The 20,940-nt window shown below is 40.0% G+C and overlaps 2 protein-coding genes across 2 annotated transcripts; both read left to right on the top strand.

Moving 5' to 3' along the window:
- The first annotated feature begins 990 nt into the window (after positions 1-990).
- LOC121528624 (FERM domain-containing protein 6-like) lies at positions 991-4,552 on the top strand. Its single transcript, XM_041816139.1, is given in 9 exon segments — positions 991-1,062; positions 1,552-1,642; positions 1,830-1,909; positions 2,478-2,536; positions 2,683-2,896; positions 3,386-3,604; positions 3,731-3,796; positions 3,911-3,979; positions 4,343-4,552. Coding segments are annotated over 9 exon segments (1,080 nt in total).
- Positions 4,553-8,309: 3,757 nt separating this feature from the next.
- Positions 8,310-14,913, top strand: ghdc (GH3 domain containing). Its single transcript, XM_041814956.1, has 11 exons — positions 8,310-8,532; positions 8,736-9,026; positions 9,879-10,075; positions 10,176-10,370; positions 11,478-11,597; positions 12,074-12,371; positions 12,526-12,715; positions 13,188-13,259; positions 13,375-13,508; positions 14,323-14,411; positions 14,495-14,913. The coding sequence occupies exons 1-11, from the start codon at positions 8,448-8,450 to the stop codon at positions 14,714-14,716; spliced, it is 1,893 nt and encodes a 630-aa protein (XP_041670890.1). The 5' UTR covers positions 8,310-8,447; the 3' UTR covers positions 14,717-14,913.
- The last annotated feature ends 6,027 nt before the right edge of the window (positions 14,914-20,940 follow it).

A 20,940-nucleotide genomic window follows, 5' to 3' on the forward strand; every position in this document is an offset into this window, starting at 1 on the left:
ACATTATCCAAATTTTCAGCCTCACCATTTTTAGCATCATAATTTCAGTTTCATCCCCACTGTTTTCAGCATTTTCAGCATCAATATTATCTTCATTGTCAGCATCATTTCAGTTTCATCTCCATTGTTTTAGCCTCTTGCATTTTCAACACTATCTTCAGTTTCAACACAGCAATTTCAGCATTATTATTTCCGTTTTATTTATAATGTTCAGTATCTGCAGCATTTTCAGCATCCTCGTAATTTTCAACACCACCTTTTCTACCAGCATTATAGTTATTTTAAATATTTTCTTCAGCATCATCTTTAAGATCTTTATTGTTTTGTTTATCCATCATTATCGGCTTCATCTTTCAGTTTTAAAAAACATCTATCATCTATTCAGATTCATCCTAATCATTTTCAGAATTATCATCTACATTGTCAGTATCAACTTCAGTGTTTTAGTTATTTTATGAGTTATCTTCAACATCATCCCTATCATTTTCAGTATTTTGTGTATTTTTCACTATCATCTACAGTTTCGGGATCATCTTTAGCATCACCACCATTATCAGCATCAGGTCATCATTTTCAGCATCATCATTATTTTCAGCAACACAGAGCTTTTTTAGTTTGTGTATTCCTGATTTTACACCATTCAACCAGGCAGCCTACGCTTTAAACAGCTTGTAAGATTGAGTTTAAAATATTTCAGCATTTTCAGCAGTGTTCTGCACCGCATCTGGAAATCTAACTACAATAGATTTTTGTACAATTTGTGATTTTAATCAGCATTTTTCTTTTTTCAATTTCTATTAAGCGTCTCAATTTTCAAGCAGAATAGTGTCTGCAGCTGGTCTAATGGAAAGTATTTTGAGTTTTTCAAGCCACAAGTGTCTGAAGTCATTAAATGTCAGGCTGAGGAGGGAGGGTTAATTGTAGTTGTTGGCCCACAAGAGGACAGGAGGAGGGTATAAAGAGTTCTGACAGACAGAAGCTTCAGTGGCCATGAAGACAAGACAGAAACGACAAGTATGCATCTTACTACCAAACAAGCAGCACCTGGACTGCACTGTTGGAGTGAGTGGTCCTTATTTCACTTTCTTCTATTTTATATTTTATGCTGTTTGAATGTATTGCAGCAAAAAGGGCCCAGATTTAATGTGAAGATTAAAAGATATTCTGTCATAATAACACATGGCGTGGCTTTAACAGGAAGGATTCTAAACATTTTGAATCTTTCTTTCTGATGTTTTTAATGTAATAAAAAATAACCAAATCCTGAATTATAAGCTCCGTAAAACCTCTTACAGATTTTAATGGTATGATGAACTTCTGCATTAAGTCCTCAACTTTTTCATTCAGTAATGAATCTGAATTTCATGATTTGCACTTTGGGATACATTTTACATTTTAAAGGATGTGTAATTTTTCAGCCAGTTCCACCATTATTTCATAGTTAAACAACCAAAGTGTTGAAGCCATCTGGACTCCGCTGGACCCCTTATTGAGCTTTTCGACTTTTTCTTGTTCTCTGTGCATGTCTGTGTTTGTTTTATGTGTTTTCAGGTGAGCTCCAGAGGCCACGAGGTGTTAAAATGTGTGTTGAAGCAGCTCACCGTCAGTGATCTCCAGGTCTTTGGTCTGGCTGTTCTCAGAGGTCAGTCAGAGGGTTTGTGGGAGTAGTAGGAGAAATATTTTCTTTTAATTTAATACCGGAGGCTAAAAAGTTGGAAAGGTATTTACTGGAGTAACTGTTGGTAAAGAAAAGTGTACTAATTACTTACATGCTGCTTGTCATGGCTGGGTTTCTTTTCTTTCTTATGTGGATACATGTTGATTTACAGATAATGAATACCTTTTTCTTGATTTGGAGAAAAGGCTGAGCAAGTACTTTGGGAAAACATGGAGCAGGGGATCTTTAATGGTGAGTTTTTTCTTTTTTTTGTAACAAAGCGCTGACTGTTTTTCTACTTGAATGTCTTTTGTGTTGAACTTGAGCTTCTGTGATAGTAAGCTTCATGGAAATCAAATTAGCAAGGGATGAATATGAGGTCCAGTGACCTTAACTTTCACATCCAAAATCGAATTGGTTAATCCTTTAGCTATAATGACTGTTTTTGCAGGCTGGCCATTCCCGGGAATGTTCACCACTATTCCAAGTTTTTCCCATTTGTGGATAATGGCTCTAAATATAGTTCCCTGGAGACCCAAAGCCCTAGAAATGTCTTTCCCTTCCAGACTGATGTCAGTGTCCTTGAGTTGCTGTTCAAAGGCAAGAGATGAACATGAGGACTTTGACCTCCAAAACCTAAGTAGATCATCCTTGAACAGAAGACTATCACCAGCATGGAGGCATAAAACTTTTTTTTGTGAACTCATTTTGTCCAATCTTTGTTATATACTACTTCCTGTTGTTTTGTGTTCACTGTCAGCCCTATGTTAATTGAAAAATTCAAAGTTAGTTATCCTTCCCTCTGTCTCTACATTACCAGGTACAATTCATCTTGTTTTTGAGGGTTCAGCATTACGTAGAGAATGGGCTGCTGTTGTTGTAAGTGTATCTCTATGTTTGCTTTGCACATTCACAAACAAAAAATGACCTGCAAACAATGCTGCTTCATGCCTGTCATGAAATAATGATGTAATTGATGTTACTCCAAAAATCTCTGACTTTGTGTCTTTTTTTGGTTGTTAAAGCAGCAGCAAAGTGCAGCAGCTCTATTACGCTGAGTTGAGGCAGAAAGTTCTGCGGTCACAGAGTCGACATCAGGAGGCGCTGTTCTTCCAGCTGGCGGCTTCTGCACTTCAAGCTGAGGTTGGAGATCTGGAGCAGAGAGAGTCCAATGATGAGGAGAAGAATAGACAGGAGAGAAAGCATTGCTTTCTACCAGAGGATTACTTCCCCTCCTGGGTAAATTAAAGGAAACATAGATCTGTGAAGAGAAGACTTAAATGTTTGGATGTGCTGATGTAAAATGCTCCAGACAAAGACCTACACAAGGCCCTTTCTCATTGAGCAAAAAACATGCAATATTTTGAAGCATCTCTTTTTCAGGTAACAAAGCCAGAGAACCAGACACAAATAACCAGCAATACTTCCTCATCACATCCAAGAACAGATTCATATTTCAAAATCACCATATGGAAATATTCTATCCATCCACCCATCTCCGCCACCGCTTATCCCGTTAGCGGTCACGGGGGGCTGGAGCCTCATATGAGAGTCTGGTTTATTTATTTATTCATTTCTTTATTTATTGTAGCCATAGACTATTTTCCATCTGTAGTCCCTGGCAAGGTTTGGTTGAATCTTAAGGTCCCTTGAAGCACAAGGCCCCAGACAATTACCTAACCTTGTATAATGGTGAACCGTCCACTTCTGTGCCTGTTCCCTCCACAGCTGATTAAACGTCGTGGACGAGACTTCCTGCTCCAGCACACCCCTGTGTTACACACTGAGCTGAGAGGTTTGTCCCATCGTCAAGCCGTCCTGCAGTTTATAAAAGAGACAAACAGCCTGCAGGACGGAGCTTCCACCTTCTACAGGATGAGAGAGGTCAGTCACATGAGGACGTAAAGTTTCAATGCATCAATGTGTCTAGCAATCTCAGAAAGCATTGCTTTATTTCCGCAAACCTTTAGTACAACAAGAAAATAACAACTGCAAGAATAATCTCTCTTTGAAATCCTGCTTTATGGACTTTTGGTACATTTTAATTCTGTTTCTTTGTTCTCTTCTGTGCAGGGGAAAAATGAGCAAAGGAGTTCAATCCTTCTTGGAGTTTTATTGAGAGGAGTCCAAATTTATCAGGTGGATCATCAACACTTGTTAAAAAAATGCTTAGAATATCTGATTAAAGTAAACTCTTCAGGACTTGCATAATAAATTTACTAGCATTATAAACATATATTCTTTTGTCTTCAGGAGATTGAGGGGAAGCTGTGTCTGCTGTATGATTTCTCCTGGACTGATATTGATCGTCTCACTTTCCAGGTTAGCCCTAAAGACCTAATACCTGAAAGGTTAAAAAAATAAACTAGTAAAACTAGTAAACTGAATTTGCATTCAGCAGTTTAAATGTTTAGAATCAGTAGTTTTGGAGTTTATATCTTCATACACTTTGCATTTTATTGCCCTATTTTTGCTTGATGTTGTTCGTAATACTCTGTTTTAACCACATATAGCAGTATCTCTATGTATAAATGGTGCTAGACAAACTTACCTGGCCTTATCCTGACACTTTAACAGTTTTTTCCCCGTGTGTTAGTAGTACCTATACGTAAGTTCACGATCTTTATATGTCCCAGAACCGTTCTGTGTTTTTTATCAAGTACCTTATGTTCCCTCTTTCTCCAGGGCAACAGGTTTGAAATCTCTGCAGTGGGCTCACTGTGTCTCCCAAAGCTGCTCTATTACTCTCCGTCTCCGTTTCACTCCAAACACATCCTGAAGCACCTCAGCGACAGTCACCGCTTCCACATCAGCACCAGAGCTGCACTTAGCTACATCCAACAGCTGGAAGAAATGCAGGGTCAGCAATCCTACGTTAAAGCCATTCTTAATTAGAACATGTACAATGCTGTGTAATAGTATTTCCCCCTTCCTGGTTTCTTAGTTTTTTTGCATATTTGTCACTTGTAAATGCTTCATAATACAAACTTGAATTTCAGTCAGAGATAATCCTAGTAAATACTTAGTGTAGTTTTTAAACAATGATTTCATTTATTAAGGGGAAAGGCCCTCCAAACCTACCTGGCCCTATGTGAGAGAGTAATTGCCCCCTAAACCTAACAACTGGTTGTGCCACCCTGGATGGCAACACCTGTAAGCCAGTGCTTGTGGAGGAATTTTGGCCCACTCTTCTTTGCAGAATTCTTTTAATTCAGCCACATTGGAGGGTTTTTCAAGCCTTTCTGAGGTCATGCCACAACATCTCACTTGGATTTAAGTCTGGACTTTGACTTGTCCACTCCAAACCATTTATTTTTTAAGACATTCAGAGGTGGGCTTGCCGGTGTGTTTTGGATCATTATCCTGCTGCTTAACCAAAGAGCACTTGGGCTTGAGGTCACAAACTGATGGCCGGACATTCTCCTTCAGGATTTTCTGGTAGCTGACAGAATTCATGGTTCCATCAATTATGGCAAGTCATCCAGGTCCTGAAGCAGCAAAGCGGCCCCAGACCATCACACTACCACCCCCATGTTTGACTGTTGGTATGATGTTCTTTTTATGAAATTCTGTTAGTTTTACTCCAGATGTAACTGGACACCACCTTCCAAAAAGTTAAACTTTTTCCTCATAAGTCCTCAGAATTTTTCACAAAAGTCTTGGGAATCATCATGATGGTTTTTGTGGCAAATGTGAGATGAGCCTTGGTGTTATTTTTGGTCTGCAGTGGTTTTCACCTTAGAACTCTCCAATGGATGCCATTTTTGCCTCTTCTCCTTGTTATTGTTGAATCATGAACATTGACCCATATATATAAAAAAAAGAGAAACGAGGAAGGGAGCAAATAATATTTCACAGCATTGTAAATACTGATAAATTTTAGATCTGTCATTTATCTTTAAATATATCCATTAGTCATTCATTTATCTTTCTGTTAAGTAATAGCTCCCTTATTTCTACTTCTAGATTATACATTGCAATACAATCTCTTCATCAACTTCTTAAAGTACCATTTTGCTCTGAGGTTTTATTTCAAGAAGAACAACTTGGGTTTTGCAGATTTTTCCAAAACTAATACCAGTCCTCTCCTTTTCTTATTCAAAAATGTTGTGCTAAGATTCATGACTCTTTGAGTGTTTCCAGACTCTGAAAAAACTACTTGCTGTTTCATGGCAAACAAAAAAATCACCAAAACTCTTTTGATGCTGCTTAAATTTAAGCTGACTTGACTTGGAAAAGGCTACACCAAACAATGGCCACGACTTTCATTTTTCATGTTTACATTACATCTGTGGACAGACAGTGATTTTTTACCTTCCCACAAACACAATAAAATCCTGCAAATGTAATAGTTATTAGGTTTGCAGTAGGCAACTGCTGTTACATTTGTGGAATTATGACATCAAAAGCTTCAGATTTGTATTAAGTTTGTGGTTTATTACATTAGTGGGAAGTTATTACGTTTGCAGAGTTACAGTCCCATTCTTTTTCTTTGTTGCTCTGCAGCTGGTCAGCTCTACAAAGAGGCCTACATATGCGACACAACACGCCTTACACAGAGACTCCAATTCAACAACAGCCTCACATCCTCTATGTCTGACTGCAGTGTTACAGAGGAAATAAGCACAGCCTGGTCGAAAGCAGAGGTGGAAGAAGTGCCCTATGCAGGTGATAGACACCTCGTGTTGTAAATTAGCTACTAAATGGGCCTTTTATGTTTGTAAAATGTACCTCACTTCCAGCCTCATGGGGGTTATCAAGGCTGGAATTGAGGTATCTGTTGTGTTGTCACAAATTAGAATTATACATTAGAAATCTCTATATTTGATATTGTTGCAGAGTTTGAGATGTGCGTTGACGACCCAGAGGAGTTTCTAGTTGATGATCCAACTGAGGTGTCATGGCTGGCTGAGCTGCTCCCTGGTGCATCTGTTGATTCATCTTTACAGTTTCCCTCTGCTTACTGGGCAGGTTGGTCCAAATAAAAGACATGCCAGTATCAAAATTACTCTTTTGTTTTACTAAATGTCCAGCTTGTTATTTCTTGCGCTTTCATTCTCAGCTGTGACCATGGAAATGAAACAGGTGAGCAGAACTGCAGATTCATCTGATTGAACGTTTCCAGCCTCATCCTGCTTCAAAGGTTTCAGTACTTTCTCTGATCTCTCTGCAGGTTCTGAAGAGGAAGGCTGATGAAGGGGTTTCTGTGGACTAATGTACAGCCAGAGGCAAAAGGAGTGGTTCATTTATGCTCTGCAGCTCAGGATAAATACTACTGCTCTGATGTGTACAACACTTTTTAAATTAGGAATCACAGAACCACTTAACATATAAACTGTGGTAAAAAAAATCATTTGCATTGCAAGGGAAATGTAAGCTCAAACAAATACATTAAACAGACTTGAGTACAAAGTTAAAGTCACATTAATAAAAAGGACACAGATATAACTGTTATTTTGGGGTTATTTTATTTTATTTATGAGTTGAAAACACTTTTTTACATTTTTAAGATCTTGATGCTTTTCTGCACACTCAGTTTGACAATTGGGTGTATTTAGTGTGTTATTAAGAACTGCATTTACATAAAGAAAATATGGTGTTTTATGGTTTTTTAAACAGACACAAAACAGAGCAGTGGTCCCAAGACTGAGCCCTGTGGCTCAGGGTTAAGTCAGGAACACTCCCATCATGAATTTAATTATTTTATTGCAAAATGGATATACATTTTTATTTGGCGGAGAAGGCTCTGCTCAAAAGATGCTCTCTGCGTTAGCCAAGCAGTGTGTTTTGACAAGGGAGTGCATGGCATGGACAGATACATTTATAACAATGTGTACTGAATACAATAAAATTAGTTCAAAAGCAATTAATCCATGGTAGCATGAAACTGAATTTGAGGATGCAACAAGCTTTATGCTATAAAGGAGGAGGCTGGGGTGGAGGAGGTTAAGCTTTGCCAGCATGGGCATGATGCATCAGCATTAACGCAAGCAGGGATTAGTGAGAAGTACATCATATTCATATGCACCACTGTGTTGAGAGAAAGCTGTGATTGGCTGTGGGAGCTGGGAATAATTAATTCAGCTGACCATCAGCTGATCACAGCTGGGGGTGTATGACTACCTTGCCCTGCATGAACTATCACTAGGCTTCATCAAAGACGTCAGCTAGCACACACCGTCATCTGTTTGCATGTAGGTCAAATGCACATAAATTAAATCATAAGAGGACAGGAAAAACGTTCAGCTTTATAACCAGATGCCTTTTGATGAAGTAGAAGCAGTTTCTGGAAAAAAGCCGGTAAATACATGTTTAATATATGTAAGATACAAAACAAATGCTGATGCTGACAATATAAATAAAAAGGATACATGAATCAAGGTTCAAATATGAAATAGTGACTGGGGCACAAGGAAATGAAACATGTATTTTTTAATGTAAGGAGCTCTTTACACTCTCTTACTCTCACACATTTAAGTAAATATATATAGCGAAACTCATCGATGGTGTACTGCTTCTTAGCATTATTAAGGAAGCGGGTTAAAGTTTTATATCTTATTTCCCTTGCGTTTCCTTTCCTCCCATTTCCGTCTCAGTAAACCAGAGTCAAATACGTCATCGCGCCTTCAGCGAATCAGCGCGTCAGCGCTGACCCAAACACGGAAGCATCTCAAACGCCTGCGAAAGCAAAAGTCCCCACTCCCTCTGTTGTCTCATATTTGCATTTTTAAATGTTTTTACTCATGTTAACAATTACTTTAAAAACGCTAGGTTAGATTTTGTGTTCAGTATGCCATTCTCGTTGTTTCACGTAGCTTTGCCAGTTTTCATTGCGGTTTTATCAGTTTTAGTCGCCGTTATTGGACATAACCTGGGTAAGTCGCTTTAAATGTGAGAAAGGGGCTTATGAAATTGTTTAAAATGCTATATGTAACGCTTACCTGAGAGATAACAGCACACGGACAGCCTCCTTACTTATATTTAAGAGAAAAGTAACGGTGTAAAGTTTGCTAACAGCGCCCCTCTGTGGTTATTTCCCCTCTTCTGTGTGTTTTGTAACACCGGCTGCTCTCCACAGCGATGCCGCCCCCTCTGCCTGCTGTCCTCGGTGTCTGCTCTCTGGCCGGGATGGCGCTTATATGGAGGGACATAAGCTCCAAAATGAAGGGTAAAAACCGGACTTTAGGCAGCCTGCTCAGTCAGTATCTGGCGGTGAAAGGTGTGGGCTGGCTGGGCAGACGGCAGAGACGTAAACTTGAAGCCGACACTCAGAATGTGAAGCAGGTCCAGGAGGAGACCCTGCTGACGCGCCTGCGCAAAAATGCAAACACATGTTATGGAAGACAGTACGACTTTAGCTCAATTACAGGTAAGAGAGCAATGACATAATGCTGACTGACAGCATTGATGTGGCATTTTTTATGTTACCAAACTTTTTCAGGACCTTCAAGTGTTGTCAAACCTGCTCTGGTTTGTCCTCTGAGCGGCTGTGATGTAACGTTATGTATTGTGAATATATGGTCTGTTATATATAGTCCACTCAGCCGTGGGCGGTTTTAGTTATTTGGAGGCCCCTGGAAAAGAGCTGTGGGTTCTCTGCAGATGACGCCATGCAACAGCAGAGAACTCCCCTTTTGGGGGGCAAGTAGTAATTTCTGCACAGAGCAAGGCTACCAAAAATGCCATGTTTTGAGCAGTTTATGACTCTGCCCAGCGTTTAAAGTGCAAAAATAAAAACATTCACATACTTTTGTGCCCCAAAAGAAGAAAATATTCAAGTGAAAATAAAAAGTTAAAAACAACATACTTAGTGAAATGGCCGTGGCCAGAAATGAATAAATCCTTTGTTTAATGCCTTGATGAGTAGTGTCACACTCCACTCTTGTAATGTCTGTTTCCACAAAGCGATGCGGTTTGGTTCCATACAGCTTTGTGGTGGTGCAAATGGCTTAGCACATTAAGTCCTGATCTTTCCAGTGTTTCCTCAGCTGATGTCCGCCCAGTCTTGCTTGTTGTGACTGCAAATCTGACTCTTAAAAAAAAAAAAAAAAAAAAAAAAAAATATATATATATATATATATATATATATATAGTTAGAAATAATTATTTAAAAATTATAATTAGTTTTCATTATGCATTTTTGAAGCTTTGTATTTCTGTCACAAATCACATAGTTTTATATCATAAACTTCAAAGAGATCTGTCTATTCTTGTCTTTCAGACAGCAGTGTTTTCCGGACACGTCACCCCATCACCACATACGATCATTACCGTGATCTCATCAGTCGAATCGCTGCAGGAGAGGAGAAGGTGATCCTTGCTGAGAAGCCACTCATCCTCGCCATGACCTCTGGGACGTCAGGACCCAGCGCCATGCTGCTCAGCACCAAGGACACAAACACGGAGTTCTTCCTGCAGGTGAAGACTGATCGTAATGATTGTGGTAATGTGTAGGTTGTAGCTTACACTGTTTTATTTAACATGTACAACTTTACTCAAAACACTGTGTTTCCATCAGGGAGTAGCTGTTTGCTTGGAGGCCATGAGAACAGCGTTTCCTGCGACCGACAGCCTTCAGCGAACCACAAAGTTCTTCTACACTCCTACTTTTCGACAGTCTGAGGCCGGTATCCCCATTGGACCAAACTCCTCCACACCGGCCTCTTCTAAGCACATGCTCAACCTCTACACCACTCCAGCTCCTGCCTTTGAGGTACGGTTTACCTCCTGGTCTTGTTTTGCAGGACTGCTTTATGATTTCACGCTGTTATTGTAGAGACCAAAAAATGCAGGAAAGGAGCTTTGGGTCATCAACTTTAAGGACTATAGCCTCTGTACATGGGAAGCACAACCAATGCCTCAAAAGTTATTTCAAATAGAGCCCAATCACTGCTGCTTTATTTTGCATGTGCAGTGTAGGGAGTTAAGAGTGCCTGAGCACCTGTTCTATTACCCCTGACATCCACAGTGCCGCTAATTCAGTCCTTTTTTTAAAATATATTTTAATTTTATTTTGATGGGGCAGACATAAAGGACTGTTTTCCTCAGGGAAGTCTTAATAAAAGATTAAGATGCCAGATGTAGCTGCAAACTCAAATGGATTTTTGCTGCACAGCTGTTTTAAATGGCCAAACGGCAACTAAAGCGTAAGCAGCACATTAAACTACTTTGACACATGAACTGTGACCTTGTTCTGATATTGGAGTGTCAAATGAGGACCAAATTAGGACAGCAGCTTTTCTGCTTTCCTGCTTTTCTCCCATTTTGAGGCAAAGGAATGAAGTAAAGAAAAAAAGGGCAAGGTGCAAGGACAGAGAGGAGAGGAAGAGGTGCTCTACTCTTCTGCACCTTCATTCTCTCATCAGTGAAGCTCAGACTCAGCTACTATGAAAAAATTAACCTTTTTTTAATGCAGTTATAACACCATAAAAACAAATAATGAAGAAACAAGTGAGCACAGATTCTGGATTGGCACTGAGGAGTAAATTTAGTTTAGAAGGAATGACATGTCATTACGAGTGTGTTGTGCATACCTCGCTTTATTAGCCTTTATTAGAGCTATGCAATGTCCCCTTCAAAATTTGCATAATTTATGCATGATTTTAAGGGTGCATAATGTCTTCTTAGATATGAATAAGCTATATAAAAAAGAAAAGCAGAAAATTCTTATGTTTAATGAGTCGAAACAAGCAACTTTGAGCACCTGCCCCTCTGATGGTTTCTGCACTTTAGAAAGAAAAAGCAGCAGTAGCTCAGTCTGTAAGGACCCATGTTCAAAAAGACTTCAAGACTTTTATTTATCTCAAACCCTGTCTTTCAGGTTCCCAGTGAGAAGGACACCCTCTACCTGCATCTCCTGTTTGCACTCAAAGATCGTAGTGTGGGAACACTCGAGTCCAACTTTGCCTCCACAGTTTTCTACGCTTTTAGTGCCTTACAGGTACAGCACAGCTCATGTTGTTATTATCATTTAGATGGTGTGTTTATGCCACGTTTAAGTGTCACTTTTACTGCTTTTTTGCATCATGCGTTTCTCTTTTTTTTTTGCAATAAAAGGCAAAATCTTTGCAAATAGTGGAAAATTGAACAGAAAATTAAAGGGAAAGGAAACAACTTGCTTTATTTTATTATATTTACATATATATTTTATAAAATCATTGCTTTTTGCAGTGTAGCCTAATCTTAGTTCCCTGTTAGACAATTTAGTGTTCAGAGGCTCCTGTTTCCATAAAAAAAGCTCTGGTAATGAGTCTGTTAAATTACAGATCCCCTTAAGGGGAAATTCACTTGTTATAGCAGTTCACAAAAAGAGAGATATAGATATGATTAAAACAGGAAAAATCTGGAGCCAATTAAAGATAAAAAACTGACAATATAAATAATAATAGTTAAACTGTTTTTCCCTCTGTTCCCCAGGATCGCTGGCAGGAGCTCGTAGATGACATCGAACAGGGAAAAGTCAGCAACGCTCTGGCTCTGGATCCCAAAGTGAGGTCCAGACTCGAGGCTCTGATGAAGCCAGACCCTGACAGAGCTGCTCAGCTCCGGGCTTACTTCAAGGATGGCTTCTGTGGGATTGCTAAGCGTGTGTGGCCTCACCTTCACCTGGTCCTGGCAGTGGATTCTGGCTCCAATCAGATCTACGGGGACATGTTGAGAGAGAACTACTGCCAGGGAGTGCCTTTCTATTCGCCTTTCTACGCTGCTACTGAAGGTAGAAACCTCAAGCTGCTTGTTGACTAACCAGTCATTAGATGTACTATCTAACTATGCTGCAAAATGTAAAGTAAAAGAACATTGTCACTTCATTTTCTTGCCAAAAAACATCTTTCTTAATTTGCTCTGACTGTACGTTTGTGCCTCTGTAGGTCTGATAGGAGTGAATCTGTGGCCGCTGGAGCCAAACAGACGCTACTTGCTGTGCCCTCGTTCAATGTTCTGTGAGTTCCTGCCAGAGAGCAGCCTTGAGGAGGAAACGCCGCCCACCCTGCTGATGGAGGAGGTGAAGGAGGGGCAGAACTATGAGCTGGTGGTCACAAATGCTTCAGGACTCTTCAGGTTAGATTTGTTAACTGAAAACGGAACGTAAACATGAATGAAGATCAAAAAAATGAGCTCTCGCTGGATTTGTTGGTTGCATTTTGACAGTTGTGTGGGTGATTTTTAAGACATTTATTTCCATGAAAGGCTAGTTTTGGTTTCTAGTAGACACTTGCCATTTTAAAAGTCAGGGGGCTCAATTAAAGGGCTCTTTATGAAATTATAGGGAACAGAATTTTAACACACTGGTCATAGATCACTTCCTGGTTTTGGCGCAAGTGTGAGGCCTGTCTTCGCCCACCCTCTCCCCATATTTCCTGTCTCTCTTTAACTGCCCTATCTAATGAAGCCAAAAAGCCCCAAACAAATCTGTGATAAAAATATATATATTTTAACTACAAAAACTGTAAAATTTCCAAAAAGTTTTATTTCAAGTTCTAATTTGATCGAATAGTTACATAAATAACTCTTCTTTCTGACTTTGTTGCAGATATCGCATTGGAGATATCATTAAAGTGGTCGGATTTCACAACCAGTGTCCCGTTGTTGAGTTTCAGTACAGGTACATGCACATTTTTAATCATATAACCTAATGACACATGCTGTGTGTGCTTTTTTTTTTTCAAACAACCAAAAGAAGTACATCCTCCTTATTTCTTTCCTCCGCTTTCTGTCAGACGAGGTCAGATGCTGAACGTTCGAGGGGAGAAAGTGTCAGAGGCGTTGTTTCTTGATGCTCTGAAGAAAGCTGTGTCTCAGTGGCCGGGAGCTCAGCTGGTGGACTATTGCTGCGCTGAGAGCGGCATCATGGGTAAGATGTCCCACTTACACCACCAAATTCAGCATGGCCGAATCTCCTCCCTAAACCCTGAGCTCTTATGGACTTGACTGACTGCACCTGAAACGTGATTGGGTGCATGAGGCTGCAAGGGCTCGAAGTGGTGGAAATAGGAACGGGACAGCCCTTTGTTTTTTGTTGACAGTCAGCATCTATAAAAACAAGTGTGCCTCACTTATGGACCTGTTTCCTCAGTGGAGGAAGGCTGTTTTATATAACATATGAAAAAAGTTAGCTTTTTTGCAGCCTCAGTGCTTATTGCACCTTCCATGTTTTTGTTTACCATTTCTCTCTTTTCACTTCGCTTTTACAGGGTTTGCTAGCGTGCATCCCCAGGGAATCTCTATCATAAGTCACAATGCTATGAACTATGGGTAATTCCCTCACCATAAGTCTGCAGATATGCCCACTAATGGAAAGGGTGCATGAAGGGCTCAAAAAGTCTGCAAGAGATCCCTCATACACTTTACGTTTTGACAGTGGGACAGCCCTAAGCCCTCACTCGCCTCAAAGTCAATGAGTGTGGAAAATGAAGATCCCATCGGTTTCTCACCTGGTCACAGGCTGTAAATGTTATCACTCACCTGATGTGCATTTACTATAAGGCTGCTAAGAAGATTTCCCGCAAGCGTCACTGAAAATAATTTTGTGTTCAAGCAGTTCTAGAAAATGTTGGTACATTTCCAGGAGTGCTGTGTGTGTGTGAAAGGGGCTATGCAAACACTTCAACAAGGTGTCTTTTTTGAGTTTTGCACTAGACAAACCCTTCCTCATTATGTTGTTGTAGGAGATTCGATCGGCGGCTCAGATCCTCACTACCAGGTCTTTATTGAGCTCAAAGGTGTGAGGAACCTCACTGAGGAGCAACGATACAAGGTGAGACGATGTTTGACACACAGCAACAAACAAAAGCATGTAAATATATATTTATCATGCTAAATTTTCTCTCTGTATTCTAGTTGGACATCTGTCTCCAGCAGGACTCGGCTGTGTACAAGTCCTTTCGCATCAAAGGAAGCATTGGACCAATGAGGGTGCAGCTAGTGGCTGAGGGCGCTTTCAAGGAACTTCGCAAACAAATGATGGCCTTCTCAAAAACGTCACCAAACACTTTCAAAATGCACAGAGTGCTGCGGAGGAAAGAGTATGCAGATTTCCTCCTGGGAAAAACGGTGTCATGATATCAGCAGAGATCAGGTTTGCTGGCTCGGACTGTGGTGGTTTCTGACTGAATAAAACTTCTGCAGTTTTATCTAAGAAGCTCGGGTGTGAACAGTAAAATCATGCCTTTGGTAGCCGATGAACACAACATTTTTGACAGTTTCACATATTTCTCTAAACTGGCTTTATTTATGTTATTAAACTACTAAACTGTTAATATGGTTGTATTTAATGGTGATTTACTGCAACATAAATGTACACTATGTAGGCAAAAGTATTTGGCCTGTGCCTTGTTAGTTATTGAATTCAGGTGTTACAATTAGACCCGTTGCCACAGGTGTGTAAAATCAAGCACCTAGCTGTGCAGTCTCCATTTGCAAACATTTGTGATACCAGAAGCATCGTTCTGAAGAGTTCAGTGACTTCAGGTGTGGTACTGTGATGGATGCCACTGTTGCAGTTAGATGGTTTGTGAAATTTCATCCCTGCTGAAATTCCACAGTAAACTGTAAGTGATATTGTAAAGTGGAAGCGTTTAGAAACAACAGCAACTCACTGCCAACACCAGTGTTATTGATCACACACCAGGTCAGACCTGGTGTGTAATCTTCTGGAAAGTTTCACACAGCTATTAAAACTAGCAGCACATGAAAGATTAGAGAACAGTATGCAGGAATCAAATCCTGGATTAAACCCCCCTTGTTTGTTTGCTTCAATGATGGATGAGCTGTAATGCAAAAGAGGATAATTCTGATGTAGGGTAATTCAAAGCAGCATAAAGCACTTACTGTACTCTTAAGCGTCATGAACAGCTTTCTTTTTTTAAATCATGCATTCCCTTTCATTCCCAATAGTGAAATACCTATATGCAGGAATTTGCAGTCACCACTAGGGGGAGTGAGTCTAACATATATGAGAATCACAGCAGCTGCTCACTCTTCCAGAGCATATTACTGCTCTCTGATCTTAAAGTCTCCTCTATCCATCTATGCTCTTATCTCACCTCAAATAGCCAATTCATAGAAGAAGCAAACATTTTGGCTCTTTCTCTGGTGTGTGATAACAAGAGAGGGTCAGGTTTTTGACTGATTAGTGAGTAAAGACTTCAAGAAGTCATTCAGATAATTATATGTGTATAACACCATGGCATTTTATCTCAAGACACTTTAAAAAAAACAGCTGGCCTTGACTGTAGTCTTTGTTACATTATTTACTAAGACCTGTGCCACCAGGGGGCGATGATTCAAAACAGTTCACGCAGACACTGCTGATCTAAGCCCATCAATACTGCTTACTTCTTATTTTGAACTGAGGACTTTATTCAACAAAAACTGCACTCCATAAGGTGTATTTACTAACCGGTGAACCAATATCTTTCATTTAATTCATGGATGAATATATCCACTGCAAGGATATACTTCACATTCATCTAGGAAAGCACCCATAATAAGTATTTAATAAGGGTGGGACTTAGGAAAAAATTCTTGAAAGGTGATTGGATAAACATTCTGCCACTTAATGGCAGGCCAATCAGAGCTACAAGACAAAATGAGGCTGTAAGACATGCACAGCTCCAGTATTAACCTGAGCTATACAGGCTAGTGCTGCTGTGGTGCATGAATTGCTTACATTTATGCTGAAGGCTATTTGGAGACATGCAAAGACTCTCCCTAGAGAATATTCCAGTGCGGCTCTTTGCTCTAGTTTAACAAAGAAATGTGGTCCATGTGTGATTAGTTTACCGCTTTTCTGCAGCTACATCCATGATCGTTACAGTAGTAGCAGCCATGGTATACACTGGCTTCCAGTACGACTTAACCCCACCCATAACTCTTGCAAACTCATGCTGAAGCAGGTCAGTAGAAGAGCAAAAAAACATCTAGCATGAGAAGCTTTCTGTCCTCTTGTTTGCTCTTTATTTCATATGGAAATGTGGTCCACTTTTGAAAAACTGCCTCCATGCTATAGCTACATCGGAGCTATCAATCAATCACTCAGTCTTTATTTGTATAGCACTTTTCATACATTAAAATGTAGCACAAAGTGCTTTACACACACCAGAAATTAAAAGAAAAATACATGAGTTCACCCCCCATCCCAGCCTCTTCCCCAACCTGTAGTCCATATATAACATTGGCAACTATGTCATAAATAATGGATCCCTTACAAACAGAATGTGCGTACCGAGGAAACGTATCTTAAAATCTTAAAATACAGAATGACCAGTGTAGCTAAGCGATCCACTGGTGGCAGCCATTGCTATCAGCTGCCAGTACTACTTAACCTCATCTGTAGCTACTGCCTCATCCTCTGCTAATGATGTTGATTGGTCAGAACTATGTTTGAATGTTCTAGATATGAGCTTTACAAGATGGATTTGCCTGATGACAGACATGGAGCCTGGCCAAGGAATCTGCTTTGCAAGGTTAAAATTTTGCATAATAAGTGGGAAAAGCTGTTAAAAGTGGCCTTCCTGCATGGTTCGCGCACTGAGCCATTTCGTGATAATGCAGTGATTGCTTTGCACTGCTAACCAGGAAGGCCACTTTTAACAGCTTTTCTCCCACATTTTGAGAAAAAACATCTGCAGAACAGAAATAGTGATTTACTGTTTAATTAATTTAAATTATTGAGGCAGTTTTTGATGAAAAGACTCCTCAGTTCCAAACAAGAAGCAACAGAGCTGAGCAGCACTTCTCTACACACTTTGGAAATGTCTAGTTGGGTCACACTTAGAGGTGGAATGTGGAGAATCATCTAGGTCAATCATTCAGTTCACGTCTTTGACTAGACATCCAGTGTTCACATAGCAATGCCGAACATTTCGAGTTTTTTATGGCTCCTTCATAGCAGCCATTGGACAAGGTACTGTCATTACAACTATTAAGATGAAGGATTCTCTGGTTTTAAAAACTGGCATGAATTAATTATGAAAATAGGCATAATTATTAAATTAAAATAGAATGTAAACATTCTTTATATTGTATTTTTAACAGGCAGAGACCTGGAGAAAAACTAGGCTAGACAGCTTTCTGCTGAAGAAGCTGTGTTAGGCCTAGAAAATGGGAAACAGAGTCTGAAAGGAAGAAACGGATTGCGATAAATGGAGCAATCAATAGAAAAGATTCCTAAACAAATGCTATTAACAATAGTAAGCGGGTGTAGCATTAGTGGAAACAGTCATGTGCAGCTGACTTGTAATAAAGCCTGGCCCCAAGATCACTACTAGATTTTTAATAAATGTATCTCGCTAGAATTGAATCTGTGTTCAGTCATGTTTTGACATTTGGACCCTGAAACATACAAGCTGTTGAGAATCCCACATTTGAAAGCCTGTCACTGATGTGTTGTTGTTGGCACGCTTCTCTCCTCCAGGTCCCTCCTTTCTCAAAGTGGGCTAATATTTTTAGCAGTGTCCCATTTCAGCTCAGATTTGACACTGCTCTCACTTTTGGCTCCATAGTGTGATCAGACCACAACACGAGTCAAATTAGAAAATAGCTGCATGTACCTCAGACTGAACGAGTCACAACAGAGCCTCATGTGTTGTTTGCCTTCCAGACATGTTAGCAAGAAGTCGACACAAACCCCAATTCCAAAAAGTCAACTGAACTGAGGACGTGCAAATTGAAGATGATTTGTAAATCACTTCATTCTGTTTTTTTTTTTTCATATTTTACACAATGTCCCAACCTTTTTGGAATAGGGGTCTGTATAAAAGTCAGAAATCCTCTCTTGCAGGTCGAAGCTCTCTGAAGCTTATTGAAGCCCCTGACAGTCGTGATAAAGTGCCTTTGAGCAAGATAACAATCAGTGCCAGCCCTGTACCTGACATTTTGGGGGAAAGACTGATTTTCCTCCTGGCAGAGAGGGAGGGTGTCATGGGAAGTTTCAAAAAGCTCTCTGTGTAGCTTAAGACAGCTGCTGGCTGAAAAGTAAACAAAACCCAATAAAACACTAATTACAGCGTTATATTTTTAATCAGTAGTGTGTATAAGTATCAAAAATGCTTCTCACACAGCCGAAAACGCAGCTTATAGTATTGGAAAATACACCATAAATGTTCAACCCACTACCAAGATTTACAAGCCCCTGAATTATTGATGTGTATTTCTTTAACAAAACGACAAACTAGCCAGTAGTTTATATTTTACAGCTGCTCATTTGAGCTTTTGTTATAGAGTGGCAGAAAATTTATTTCAGGGATATTATCATTTGATGGGAGCCAGCAACCACAGCCCACTGTTTATTCAAAAGTGCATCAAATCAAGGCAATCAGTGGCACTAAATAAATCCGTATTAGAATAAAAACCAGAGTCTGTGTAATTTCTTTCACACCACTCTGGATATAAACAGGAACCATCTATTCACAATCACTGAAATGGAGCCATCAGAATTTATTTTCTGATCTGGGTTTCATCTTTGAAACAAGGAGCGATCACTGGCTTAAAGTCAGTAGAAACAACACCCGTCCCACGTTTGACCATTTAACTCAATACTGCTTTCAGCCCAAAGCCACTGATTATGTATTCCACATTCTTAAAAGAATTAAGGATAAAAATTATGCCTGATATTATGGATTTAAATGATCTGAAGTGCAAATGGAAAGCAACAGTGTGTAACTGTGCTGCTACTGTCGTTTTCCAATCTACCACCATTCAGTAACAGGTCTTGTTTTCAGCCAAATGGGTGGTCACTCTGAAGAGCAGGAAGTGATGTTGGACTGCTTTTATCAGTATTTTGATGATGAAGAGAACTTTTATCCTGTTGGTTCTGAAAAGATCTAAAGAGGTCTAAAAAGATTCTCCATAACTGTATAGATGTAACTGTATGATACAAGATACAGATATAAGCAGTAAGGCTCAGCCTACATATTACAAATTTTCACAGTGGATAAAGATAAAATGCTACAGACTCAGTGTGAAAGGTCTGGATCACATATGCTGGTAGCTGAAGCTTGCATTGCAAAATAGTGCAAAACACAGAGGCTTTGTGGACATTTTTTAAACTGATATAGCATACAACTGGGCCAGCGTTGTTTTTGGCCCATTTTGACCTTAAACTTGTTAAATTTGGTGGAGAAGCTGCAAAAACCACTTTTTCAGATTTTTCTAACAAAAATATGTGCCCCTTGCCTGTCCACAATACGCTCAAGTACCAGAAAAATCCCCCCTCCCCCTCTTTCTCCACCTTTCAGAAAATGTGTGCTGAAACAAGTTGTTCTCAGATTTTCCCATTGTGACCTCATGTGGAGAGTTAGCACCGCCCCCAGGTTTGATTTGCCCTCCCTACTTGGAAGAAAGTTCCGCCCTCCTCTCGTGATCTTCCTCTCAGCTGCCAGCTGAGATGCTGGATAGCTCAGTGGGTTACCCTGCTGACTTTGGTCTGGGAGATTGATGGCTCTAATCCCAGTCAGGTCCTTAACTTTGGATAAAAGCATCTGTAACATTGTGACATCAGGCCTAATTCATTTCCTGAGAGGGGTGTGGTCAGGGGTGGAGTCAGACAGATCAGTAACATTTAAAGCCACAGAAACAGCTTGTTCTGAGCAGGGCTAAAACAGAGGGGTTATTAGACATGCAAAAATCCTTTTCTAGAGTGCTTTTTCAGTAACAAACTTCACAGGCATGTTTTGGGGACCGTCTGAGACCAATATAAAGCTGTCTTTAACGGGTCAAATATGTCCCCTTTAAAGGGGCAATGCAAACCAAAATAAGTAGAGGCAAATGCCACTACTATTGCCAAGTACATTATACAGCCCACCTTCAGAAATACTGAAATATCCCTTTAAATGCCCATCCTGTATCATCACATAGTCATCAAGGTTAGTCGCTGCTGTTTTGTCCTTTTTCTTTGCCCTTAAGGCCTCATGGTGGTCATGTCCATCCATCAAGCTGTGCAGCTGACATACAGACTTACGGGCAATTTAGAGTCACGATAACTAAACAAGCATGTCTTTGGTGGTGGGAGGAAGCTGGAATACACAGAGAGAACATGCAAGCTCTGCACAGAAAGGCCCGGACTGGTAAGGGAGCAAGGAGCCATCTTGCTGTAAGGCAACAGCGCTAACCTTTGCAACACCATGCAGCCTAAGTGGTCATTTATGTGACTCAACGCTTTGTACTGCATGTGCAAATTTTTGCACAATATAATTTTTGTCATAGCTGGCTGCGTCTGTGTGTTGTCAAGGAGAAAATTGCTCTCTAGGAATTTATCTTTCAGTTGAGTTAAAAACATTTGTTTG

This window comes from Cheilinus undulatus, linkage group 20, assembly GCF_018320785.1.
Source record: "Cheilinus undulatus linkage group 20, ASM1832078v1, whole genome shotgun sequence".
Taxonomy (NCBI): domain Eukaryota; kingdom Metazoa; phylum Chordata; class Actinopteri; order Labriformes; family Labridae; genus Cheilinus; species Cheilinus undulatus.